We start from the raw sequence: 12,522 nt of genomic DNA on the forward strand, positions 1-12,522 counted from the left end.
CTTTCTCTGGAAGTAGTGCCAAGAAGGTTCACTAGAATGATTACTGGGATGAAAAGGTTTTCTCAGTAGGAAAGATTCAGTGGGTTGGTTCTATATTCATTGAATTTAGAAGAAAGAGAGGTGAATTTACTGAAGCATACAAAACTCCCGAGGGAGTCTGACAGTGCAGATGCTGAGATTTTGTTTCCACTTGCAGAAGAACCTAGAACTAGGGAATACAGTTTTAAAATAAAGAGACACCTATGTAAGACAGATGTAAGAAGCAGTTTCTTCTTTTTGAGGGTGCCTAATACTCGTATTTATTTTTCCCAGACAATAGTGGAGGCCAAACATGTTCAAGGCTGAATTAGAATTTTGCAGAAAAATGTGTTGCTGGAAAAGGAGAATTGACGTTTCGGGCATAAGCCCTTCTTCAGGAAGAAGGGCTTATGCCCGAAACACCGATTCTCCTGCTCCTTAGATGCTGCCTGACCTGCTGCGCTTTTCCAGCAACACATTTTTCAGCTCTGATCTCCAGCATCTGCAGTCCTCACTTTCTCCTGAATCAGAATTTTGATCTATAAGGGAATCAAGGGTTATGGGACTGCAGAGGAAAGTGACAATCAGATCAGCAATGGTCTTACTAAAATGGTGGAACAGGCTTGAAGGATCAAACAGTCTAATGTTACTATGCTTTAATGTTCAACATATCTACTTTCTTCACCTCACCAGAGTTCTATAGCAGCAAAATTCAGGAACGTCATATCTCAGCACAATTTTCTTTTTAGTTCTCAATTCCTTCAATCTGTACGAAATGACAACTTTAGAAATTTAACTTGCATCGTTCTTCTCAAATATACATGAACAAAGTTCAATTTATCAGCGAAATTCATCAGATTGCAAGGTGAAAACCTCACCCAAAAATGGCAAATCTCATTGGATCATACAATTAAAGCACTAGAGAGCATAATCTGATCAATCATATTCATGCTGGCTCTCACCAACAGCAATTCATCTAGTGCCACTCAACCAGCCTTTTTCTATAACTCTGCAAATTCTCCTTAAGACAAACATCTAATTTCTTTTGAAAACCACAACTGAATCTGCCTTAACTGACACACAATAATTCAGGTCTCAACTGTGCAAGTGACTTAACATTGAAACAAATTAACTGGAGAAGTTTTTTTTTTAAATTGTGCAGGTATATTAGTGACCATAATTTTAATTTATTTCAACATCGTATTTTAAATTGTTCCACAGATGCTCTAAGACTAGCGATGTGATCAAATTTCTTCAATACTTGTCTTAAATCATGAAAGTTGATCATCACAATGAGGATCAACCATTTAATCAAGACTCTGTTTATACTGTTTAGATATGAGAGGGAAAGCAGGAAAGGAGAAATGGGAGAGAGAATTTAAAGAAGAACAGCAAATATTGAGTTATAATACATTACAAAGTTATACACATGATACCTTGCCTCCACAATTGGCTTGATAACAGAGGTTGGTTGTGTAGAATGCCCAAATTCATCTTGCAAATCTAGAGGAATGTTGAAAGGCACAGCAATGCGAAATGGAGGATCCAACAATCCAACTGTAAATTTATACGGTTTTCCCTCTGAACAGAAAAAACAGATTAATCTCAAATTTAATATCTTAGTTGAAAGCTATATGAGCCTTGAAAAACTGTAGTAGAAAACAGAAAATTTCCAAGTAAGCAAGTCTCCAAACTTTAACTCAAGCGATTAGGATTTGAATAATTAAAATTAATGTTGAAATTCCTGAAGAGCACAAGCATGCAAGTGCAAGAGTACAGTGATGTAACAGTTATGTAGCAATTGTGTTACTAAACCAATAATCCATTGGACTGAACCAGTAATTCACAGAAGTTCAACCCCATGCAATTATGATTGATGGCAACTAACTATAAAATCTGGAATTAAGGATCATGAAACTAGTGAATTCAGTAAAAACCCAACTAATTCATGAGGCAAAACTATGGGCGTTCCATGGTGAGACTTACGAGAGACTCCAACCCATCCTAATATGACTGTTAACTGCTCTCACGCCAAGATCCTGGGCAAGAGGAGTTGCTTCACTAATTATATAGTGCTGTCTTGAAACATTTTTGCATAATAACGTTACAAACTGAATGTAAAAATATTTCAAACTATTCAATATATCTTTATGCAATAGATTCAGAAATGGATAATTAAAACAGGATGCAAACAATGCTTAATAAATTCTTTAATATATCATTTAGGCATGCGCCGAGTTCAACCATTAATATAAAAATGGAGTGGATCATAGACCCTTCTATTACCCAACTTACCTTTGCATTCTCGGATAGAATTAGTAGCTGATTGACATTAAATATGAACTAAGAATTTATAAAAAAACATTAAAATTCCATCAAATTCAGATGATCAAGTACCACACTAAGCTACCAACAAAGATTTTCCCCAGAAACAGGAAAGCTAAACTAGGAAGCTGATCACCAAATCCTCCAAAACAGTATCTAAAGCAAACATTGCAACCTGACAGTCATAAATCTTTCCCAATAATCTAATGGTTTCACAACAAGTAATACTAGCTCTTTACTTCCGGTATAATTAAATTCAAATGCCTCAGCTTTGGCAGGATTTGAACTAATACCTCTCAATCATACATTGATGCCTCAGAATTTCTGGTCCTGTTACATTAAGCAAGGTAGTATACCTCACTTCTACAGCTTTGTACATATCCCTAAATGGAATATCCTCAGTGGAATGCAAAGCACAAACGGAGCATGGCCAAACAAAGAGACTACTGCAGGAATTGCTTTGCTTTGGTAACATTCCCAAATCTCCTTAGATTTAGGAAAGGTCCTAATAGATTAGAAAATATTTAAGTGTACTCCCTTTATTCAAAAGGGAAAGGCAAAAAGCCAGAAAGTTAGCCTGACATAGGGAAAACGTTAGAAGCTATTATTAAAGTAGTTATAAAGGGGCACTAGCTCTATGTTCCAGATAATCAAGCAAAGTCATCATGTTTACTGAAAACAAAATTCTTGTTTAACCAATCTACTGGAACTCTGAGAAAGTAACATTTGAGGTGGATAAAGGTGAAACAATTGGCGTACTGTGCTTAGATTTCCCAAAAACATCTGATACAGTGCCAAAACGGTTTTTACAGAAAATAAAAGTTTTTGTGGCTAACATGTTGGTTATCAACAAGAAACAGACAGAATGCACAATGTGTCCTTGACAAGTTGGAAAGACCATTAGTGGCATGCGCCAGATATCACAGCTGCAACCTCAACTGTCTAGCATGTTATCTAAATGGTGAGGGACTGCAGAGCTGAGATTCAAAGGTATCTGGGTGTCCTACAGAATGAATTACAAAGTATTTTAGGTATAGCAAGTAACTAAGAAAGCTAATAAAATGTTACCATTAGTTGGGTAATTCATCAGTCATATAGGGCACAGGTGAGACAATTTTTGGAGAACCGTATACAATATGGATCCATTTGTATAAGGAAGGATGCATGTGTGTTGAGGCAACCTCCTCAGACGCTGCCAAACCAGAGTTGCAGCCAGCATTTTGTTTTTTCAAATTTCCAGTATCAGAGAATTTTGCCTTTATTTACCAGATTACAACCTGGAATGGGAGGACTGTCCTGAGGGAAGGTTAGACAGGCTTGATACAATAGGCTTGATCACAAGTACTATATTCTTCCACGTGAAGGATGTTCCTTCATGTGGGAGAATATAGAACTAGTGATCAACTGATTAAAAATCAAGGTGCACCCATTTAAAACACAGATGAGTCAAAATGTTTCTTCATAGAAGGTCAAGTGTAGTTCAAACACACTTTCAAAAGGCAGTGTAAGTTCAGTCTTGAATAGAGGTGAATAGACACTTGGTAAGCAAAGGAAAAAGTTTTCAGGAGTAGAGAAGGAGACAGATTTTGGGTCACAATCAGATCAGATATGATCCTATTAGATGAAGAAGGTACGAGGGACTGAATGACGTACTGCCATACTTGGTTCACATTTAGAAAACTGGTGAATAAGTACTTCAGAGCAATCAAAGGTTTAAAATATTTCACCAACAATTGCACAAATCATAAAGATTATAGAAAATTAAAAGTAAATGTTATGAAGTGCATTTGAAGCTAATGCTGAATCCTTCAAATGGCCATATTGTAATTTCATTGCTAACATTTTGCTTATTTAAAACAAAAATATTCCCACAACTACAAAGAAAATGACAAAGTACAAAAAGAAGAAAATACAAGTTACTGAACACTCGCCCGGCACAATTAGGTCTGCTATAATGTGGTAACTCTGTTCTCGTATAATCCCATGTTATGAAAAATTCATGTAATGGCAGCACCATTTAAACCAATTGGGTCAGAATTGCATTGTAACCAATACATGCTTAAAACTGTGTACTTTAGAAACAGTGTCCCCAATTTGCCAATCATGTTATAGCGAATTTGGATTAATGAAACATGCATTATAGCAGAATGCACATACATTAAAAATATGGAAAATAAGACAATAATCATATTATTGATTCTTTACCTGTAACAGTGAATTTGAAGATTCTGCTCGGAAGAGACCTCCCTGCATATGTGTCCGCATTACTTTCATTCAATACCACTTGTAGTTTTAATGTGTAGTTTCCAAGTTTATTAATATTTTCTAGATTAAAGTGAAATTCAAATATATCAAATTGATACTGTGGAACCATGAAATTATGGACTGTGCCAGGCTCTTTTTACTTTCAAACACTGACCTCAGTTTCTCTAACAGCAAATGAAGCACATACTGAGGCACAGGAAGATATTAAACTGAGTAGTTTTGTTTCACAGAAAGGTGAACATATAGAATACATTTTCTAAATAAAATCTCAGACAAATCCGTAATTATACCAGTAACAATTTTAAATAAATCGCGTTTATCATCCATCAACAGCTTCTCTGGTTAACCATAACAGAAGTCCTTGTAATGTTCCTCCTAACAAACCTAACTATCCAATAGGTATTTTAAAAACATTATATCCTCAGAGACAGTTGGGGATCAAAGACCTTTCCAACACAATGTGACCATGGTTCATTATTTTTAATTTGTCTAGGTAATAAAGTGGTAATTAGGAAGAATTAAATGACTAAGGGGATGAGGCAAGGTAAAGGAGATTCAGACTGATTATTTAAATTTCATTTGCATGCCATTGCCTTTTAACATCATTCCTTTTGCTTTTAAATCCCCCTGCCAACCGTCATCAGAAAATCTTTTGATTTTTGTGCCACCCCATCTAAGTTTCCTATCTCATACAAAAAACATGTTACATTGTCAACTTTTCTGTTCTGACACCTGAAACACAACTGTTTCTCATTCCATAAAAGTTGCCTGCCCTGCTAAGCATTTCCAACATTTTCTGTTTTTTTTATTTGAGATTGCTAGCATCCAAAGCATTTAGCTTTAGCCATAAATATTTACGGTATTGTCATTGAAAAAAAATTCTGTTGCATATTTTAAGCATCTTGTGCAAATGTGTTTGAAAGAAAATATTATTAATATGTCTACAATGACTTAAGCTTTTATCCCATGTCCTTTGTGAAAAGGCAACATTTCAAGACAGATTATTTCCTTCTTGAAAGACTCACCCATCTTTTTGAACCAATAGGGCCACTTGCCACCATGTTGACTGATATGAGAAACTATTTCTTTGTCACCACCAGAAGCTGTAATAAAACAAACATATCTCAACTTGTCATTACCAATGCAACCGCTACCATTTAAAAAGTAAGTAACAACTTCACGCAATAAAGATAAATCTTCTTTTAATATAATCGTGCTCAGGGTTAAATGCTTATGTGCACAAAATGTAATTAATTCACACATTTGAGGTAAGGCCTAATTCAATTATTTGGATGTTGGGAACAAAACAGGAAAAATAAATCTGAATTTTTTAAAATCTAGTTTCAGCTGATAGCGTTAACAGACAGGCCAGATTGCAGATTGAAAACTGACTGCATGGGATCTTTGTCTTAGTTTATCATCCTCTGAAAGACAGATAAATTCTATTACCTCATGTCAACATGCTACAGACGTTCATTACACAAAGGGAAAAACAAAGATATACCAAGCTATCTGGATATAGAACACAGTTCAAAAATCTTAAAACATCCAGATCTATTACCCAGCACTGTATAGCAATTCAAATCTACAGAAATTATTATACCATTTTAAATTAAGTTTACTTAACTGATTCACACAGTTTCTGACCTGTAAACTGTGGAATCATCTTGCATGAGTACTTGCAGAACTGAGAACTTCAGTTTTATCAGCTTCTAATAACCTGCAAATTTCTTACCAAACACTTGCCTGGAAGTTGTGCAATCTAAACTTTTCTACTGCTACAACCTATGCCCTTAACAGCTCTCTCCAGGAGAAAGGCATGCTTCTGACTTCAAGTGGCTGCCTCTGTTTCGCCTAGAAGAATGTACAAAGTTAACTCAAAAGTTGAGGTTCTCAAGCTTCCATTGACCTTCATTAGGCTAGGGAATGGAAAGTCAGAATCGGTGCAAAATCGAAAATTGGAATGAAATGTTTCAAATCTCAAAGTTATATAAGCAGACTGAATGAAGTGATCAGCAAGCCTGCACTTGGTATCCCCCAAGATAGAGACCCCATCATAAATAGGAAGCATGGCATACTCAATTTTTGTAAAAAAAAAGTACATATTAAATCACCTGTTTCATTTGGATAGATGTGGTGTGCCCTGAACTTGAAAGGAGGGGATTTCAGTCCTTTTATTTCCTCAGTTCTAATGAAGTATCAGCAAGCCTGAAATATACCTGATGTGATCATTTCCAACATTCTCTGTTTACATTCCCCCACTCCTGGTGTTTTGCTTTTGTCATGTGAGAATGTCCACTGGTGGAAACGAAGATTTCCAATAACCATCCAACCACTCCTAGCAGCTCTGTAACTTTTGAAGGTAGGATGGGTAGGAGGAATTGCAAGAATTGTACCGATCACTAATGCTGGAGCTGTGCACGCTCAGGTCCTGTGCCCGAAACGTCGAATCTCCTGTTCCCTGGATGCTGCCTGACCTGCTGTGCTGTTCCAGCAATAAAGTTTCAACTTTGATCTCCAGCATCTGCAGACCTCACTTTCTCCCCTCAGGTTATTTTGGACAGGCATTCTCCACCAGGCTCCTCAAATTGTGATTCCACTTCAGGACCTCAGGGAAATTGCTAACAGCTTTCAGGCAGCTTTAAATTTTTGCATTAGTGATGGATATTGCCTATTTGGTTGAACAATGAGGCCTGAATAACTACATTCTTGGAACAGAAATATGTAGGTCACTTTTACTGAAAATCACAGGTCTCTAACACTCTTCTTCCTTCCCCAAACATCCTTCAAACCCTTTCCCACTAAGCTTGCCATCCTGACCTGTAAATTTTCCAGCTCCTCTTCCACAATTCAGTGGAAAGAGCAATTTCCAAACCTCAGAATGGAAACAAAATGGAAAAATGCTGGAAAGCACTGATGACAACAGAAAACAACACTTTGCTATCAATAAGATTAAAATTGGAGACCATTTGCAACTTGCCATAAGATAGAAGTCCATGAAAACATTCAATTTACAACCTTTAATATGAAAGTCAAATCTACATATTCATTATTTTAATGTTACACAAACTCAAGCCACAAACTGTCCAGCACTAGAACCAAATCTCTCAGCATTCTTTAATCAGGTTCAAATGATTTTCATAAATATAATTAATACTGTCACCAACAGCAAGTAAGCAACTGCCTGATAATGTGGTTACCTTAGTTAGAGAACTAAACTTAAGATAGAGAAACCACCATAAGTTTTGTAAGCTTCCACAATGCGAAGCTTCCAAAGTGCAGTTCTCTTCTTTTCACAAGTTAGTTATCTCAAGTATCATGCCATTTATTTAAAGCTCCAAATCACATCGTCAGAACTGGTTTGTATAGCATAACATCACAAAAGAGTAAATGATAAGTCAGTGGTGAAATCCACTTCTGAACAAGGGACACTTTCTCCCTTAGCCCCTTATGGATGATCTTGACTATGAATAAACTGAAATTTCGGGATTTGTATGTAGATGAAAGCTGTCTTACTTTCTGGATATGGTAAATAGACAAAGTCTCTTCCCTGGGATGAGGGAGTCCAAAACTAGAGGGCATAGGTTTAGGGTGAGAGGGGAAAGATATAAAAGAGACCTAAGGGGCAACTTTTTCAAGCAAAGGGTGGAATGTGTATGAAGCAAACTGTCAGAGGAAGTGCTGGAGGCTAATACATTGCAGCATTTAAAAGGAATCTAGATGGGTATATGAATAGGAAGGATTTGGAGGGATATGGGCCAGGTGCTGGCAGGTGGGACTAGATTGGGTTGGGGATATTTGGTCGGCATGGGTGAGTTGGACCAAAAGGGTCTGTTTCCGTGATGTACATCTCTATGATAACATTTGGGCAACTCTTTCGGATAAATAGCATGAGATCTAATGCTATTTCTCAAATTAAAGCTATTTTGGCATGAAAGTTTACACAGAATTATCAGTAGCCTGTTTTTTTGCAAGGTAAAATTTGCAGATCTTATGGAAGAATTACATTTTAGTGAAGCTCACAATTCAATGGAAACCTGATGGAAGTAAAATTATCAATCTTTAGATTTATCTGTACTGCTGCATGCAGGTATAAGTCACTGGTTTGAAAACTGTTGAAGTAATCCATAGAATATTGTTAGTACCAAGAAATGAAAGACTTCAACACAGTTATTTTACAGTTAATTTAGTACTTTTGAGTAGTGTTACAATCTAGTGATCAGTAATTCATGCAAAGCCTTTCAAATAGATGCCATTAAGTATACACCTTGGTACTATATTTGTGTAATATTGTGAAACACTTTCAAGAGGTAGTTCCTTAGCTTTACTGAGCTAACAGCCAAAAGATTCTTAAATTAAAAAGGAGTGTAAACACTAAATGGAAAAGGCAAATAAGTTACAGAAATCTGATTCACATCTCAATCAAACACTGCAACAACAACAGTACTCATTTCCATGACATTCCTCTGCAGAACATTCATCTCAACAAGCAAAGAGCTCAGAAAATAAATTACCTAGATTTCCAGAACTTCTGTGGGCAGAGTTGGGCCTGCACCAACAGCAGACAGTAGTCTAATGCAAACAAGACACGAGGAACTGTACCCAACCTCTTGCTATTTTCGTGACGGCACACTGGCTGTACACCTCATCAAAAGGGCATGCAGTGAAATAGACATTATAGTTTGTCTGCAATACTGCTGAGTGTATGCTATTCTTAACCAGTGTTATATAGACAGGAAAATTCACTTCAACCATACATTCTAAAGTGTCATTTAATATAATTGTAATAAATTAAAAATGGGCAATGGTAATACATTTTAAACATAAATTATTAATGCTCACAACCATGTTTAACCGCTAGCCAACTGGTAGAAATCTTGGCTGATTAAGGTTGAAAGTTAAAAATCTACTTAAATATTTCAACACAAAAATCAAGGCTGACACTCCAATGTCTCACCAAGTGGTATTACTTTACAACGTAAGAACTAGAGAAGATGCTGGAGATCAGAGTCAAAAAGTGTGGTGCTAGCAAAGCACAGCAGGTCAGGTAGCATCCAAAGAGCAGGAGGGTCAATGTTTAAGTATAAGCACTTCACCAGGAATGGGAGGAGTGGGGGAGGTTCCACAAGTTGTGCACATCCAAACACTTCATCTACTGTGTCCAATGCCTTCAATGTGGTCTCTTCTAACTGGGGAGACAGGACACCAACTCATGGAACATTTCAGGGAACATCTTGGGGTCACATGCACCAAACAACCCCACAGCCCTGTGGACGACCACTTAATTACCCCTCCCACCAAGGATATGCAAGTCCCGGGCTTCCTCCACTGCCAAATCCAAGCCGCTCTTCCGCTTTGGGACTCTTCAAGCATAGCATCAACGTCAACTTCACCAGTGCCCTCATCGCCTCTTCCCCCACCTCATCCCAGACCCAAGCCTCCAACTTGGCACCGCCCTCTTGAACTGCCCAATCTATCCACTCCACCCCCCCTCCGACCTTAACACAATCACCCCCAACCTGCATCGACCTATTGCCTTCCCAGCTACCTTACCTCCACCCTCCTACTTAGCTCACATCCACACCCACACCCTCTCCCCCATCCCACACATTCCTGATGAAGGGCTTGCTCCCAAAATGCCAACTCTCCTGCTTCTCATACTACTTCACGCTGTCAAGGGTGCCATTATTTGGATGAGAGGTTAAAACAAGGAGAATGTAAAAAAAATCCTAGTATTTCAATCAAGGTCAGGGCACCATCTCCAATATCTTGGTCAATGACTATCCCTCAACCAACATTATAAAAACAGATTTTCTGGGCATTACTGCTTGTTTGCACACAAACTGGCTACATTATTTCTACATGACAGTAGTGACAATTTTGGAAAGTACTTAAGTGGTTGTAAAGCACCTTGGAACATCTAATGATTGTGAAAAGCAATGTATAAATGCAAGTATTTTCTGACTGTAAAGCAGTTGAAAAGCTTAACTAATTACATAATATGCTTCATAATTATTTTCGGAAATTGAAAAAGTCAAGCCATCAATAACCTTATGTGCACTTACAATGCCAAATAACTTTCAGCTCAACCAACAGTTTTTTTGATCCACCATGACTTGTTCCTGGAAGTTTCTGCATAGTTTCGCCTTTTTTATTGAGAATTTCTATTCTTAAAGCACCTGGAAACAGAACCAATACCTTACTTGACAGGAAGATATATTTATTCAAGCTCTTCAAGAAGTTACAAACATTCAATTACAAAATAAAATTTGATATAACCCTCCTGCTCCGCCGTGTGGACAGCTGTTAAAATGAACTATGCATTCAATCACCTTGCTTCACAGAATGGACAATTCTGCAGGGCACCAGGAGAAGGGGGAGAAACAGCTTATATTTTGGAGAAGTTTAAATCATACAATAGACAGTAAATTGAGAGATCAATGCTACAGCTTGGTTTTCTTGTTAATTTTTTTCAGAAAATTAAATGCTTGCTCCATTGTATTAATGGCTCTAAATGTAAAATTTCAATTTTAATAGTGAATTACATATATTCAAATTTTAAATTCTACAAACTTTATGGTACATGAACTATGATAGTTTTTCATTTAAATATAACTTATTTTGTGCCAGCTCAGTGTATCAAAATCCTCCTTCAGTGTATTTACTTTATTTCTATCTTCATTCTCAAAATTGAATTTTCTCTAATAAATAATTTTGGTAATTGAGCTACAGTGCATTGATCCTTCCCAAAGGTCTTAACCAAACATCAGCTTTCAACTTGCAAAATTACCTCATGTAATTTGAGAGACAGAGACACAAAGGAAGTCTTTTCAACCGCTGCTAGCACAAAAGCATATTTTAAAAAATAAATCACAGTGTAAAGTTTAGGATTTAAGAACATGTATGTAAATCTCCCAAGTCACTGGTGACGTAACCAGATCCAGTCACTGATGTGGGTACTGAACAGCAGACTTAAAAACTGTATACAAAAATAAGCTATCACGATGCTACAATAATGACGATCTCCCTTCTATTGATCTGGCTGCAGGTAAATTGTTGGGCCAAAATAATAAAAGAAAATTGGGAAGGAAGAATAAATTAAATAATATGGAATCTGGACACTGAAATTCTGCATTGTTCACAAATTGTGATACAGGCATCGGATGCATGTTCAAGCCTGATGCGCTATAACAATGCCCCAAAATCAACCTGTGCAATGGCCAACAGTGGTTACATTATGGAACTTAAATGGAAATAAAATGGAAATAAAATAAATAAATGGAATAGATTTTCTTCTCACCTATAGGCATTCCTGCTTGTCTGCTTTCATTTGCAGTAAGTGCATCTCCTTCTGGCCAGGTTACAGACAGTTTATCAGGGAGTCTGTTTCAAACAAATGGTAAATACATAAATACATTTAAAAGCATTTGTTTTAAAAAGCATTTGTTTTAAATAAGTGATTGAGAATTGGTATTATCTGAACTTCTACTACCTTGCCATTTCATCTTCTATATACTTCTTGATGACAGAAACAGCTACAGTTCTATCCAACTTAGAGATTGGAATGGTCTTCACCTCATCATACAAAGCTTGGGGCTCCTTAGCATCCAGGAAGTGAAGAAAAGAAAAATAATACAGTGTATTACTGAGCTATAGCGAGTTATTTTCCATCAACTCATGGATAATATCAGCCAAAACAGCTAATAGAAATGGCTAGGGATGGCCACCAGTTTAATACCCTACTTTATTTGGCATGGGGATGCAGAGGGCAGCCAACCTGAAACCATCAATTTAGTGTAATTAGCTTATTTCGCCATGTCTTCAGACCTTGTAGTAGCAAGTCAATGTAACCATGCATTTACATCTTATTTTGACAAAAACATTTAAAATAATCATAAAAAATGTATTTCATCA

At 36.8% G+C, this 12,522-nt stretch overlaps 1 protein-coding gene across 2 annotated transcripts in view; it reads right to left on the reverse strand.

Moving 5' to 3' along the window:
• The window catches only part of smchd1 (structural maintenance of chromosomes flexible hinge domain containing 1), a 129,671-nt gene that overhangs the window by 81,936 nt on the left and 35,213 nt on the right, over positions 1–12,522 (reverse strand). For both annotated transcript variants that reach the window (XM_043688218.1, XM_043688217.1), the window contains exons 15-20: positions 12,101–12,207; positions 11,909–11,991; positions 10,674–10,787; positions 5,634–5,711; positions 4,549–4,668; positions 1,455–1,599 (exon numbers count right to left, since the gene is read on the reverse strand). In XM_043688218.1, the coding sequence (XP_043544153.1) occupies positions 1,455–1,599; positions 4,549–4,668; positions 5,634–5,711; positions 10,674–10,787; positions 11,909–11,991; positions 12,101–12,207 (647 nt within the window). The remainder of the gene's footprint in view (positions 1–1,454; positions 1,600–4,548; positions 4,669–5,633; positions 5,712–10,673; positions 10,788–11,908; positions 11,992–12,100; positions 12,208–12,522) is intronic.

Source organism: Chiloscyllium plagiosum, chromosome 4, assembly GCF_004010195.1.
Source record: "Chiloscyllium plagiosum isolate BGI_BamShark_2017 chromosome 4, ASM401019v2, whole genome shotgun sequence".
NCBI lineage: Eukaryota > Metazoa > Chordata > Chondrichthyes > Orectolobiformes > Hemiscylliidae > Chiloscyllium > Chiloscyllium plagiosum.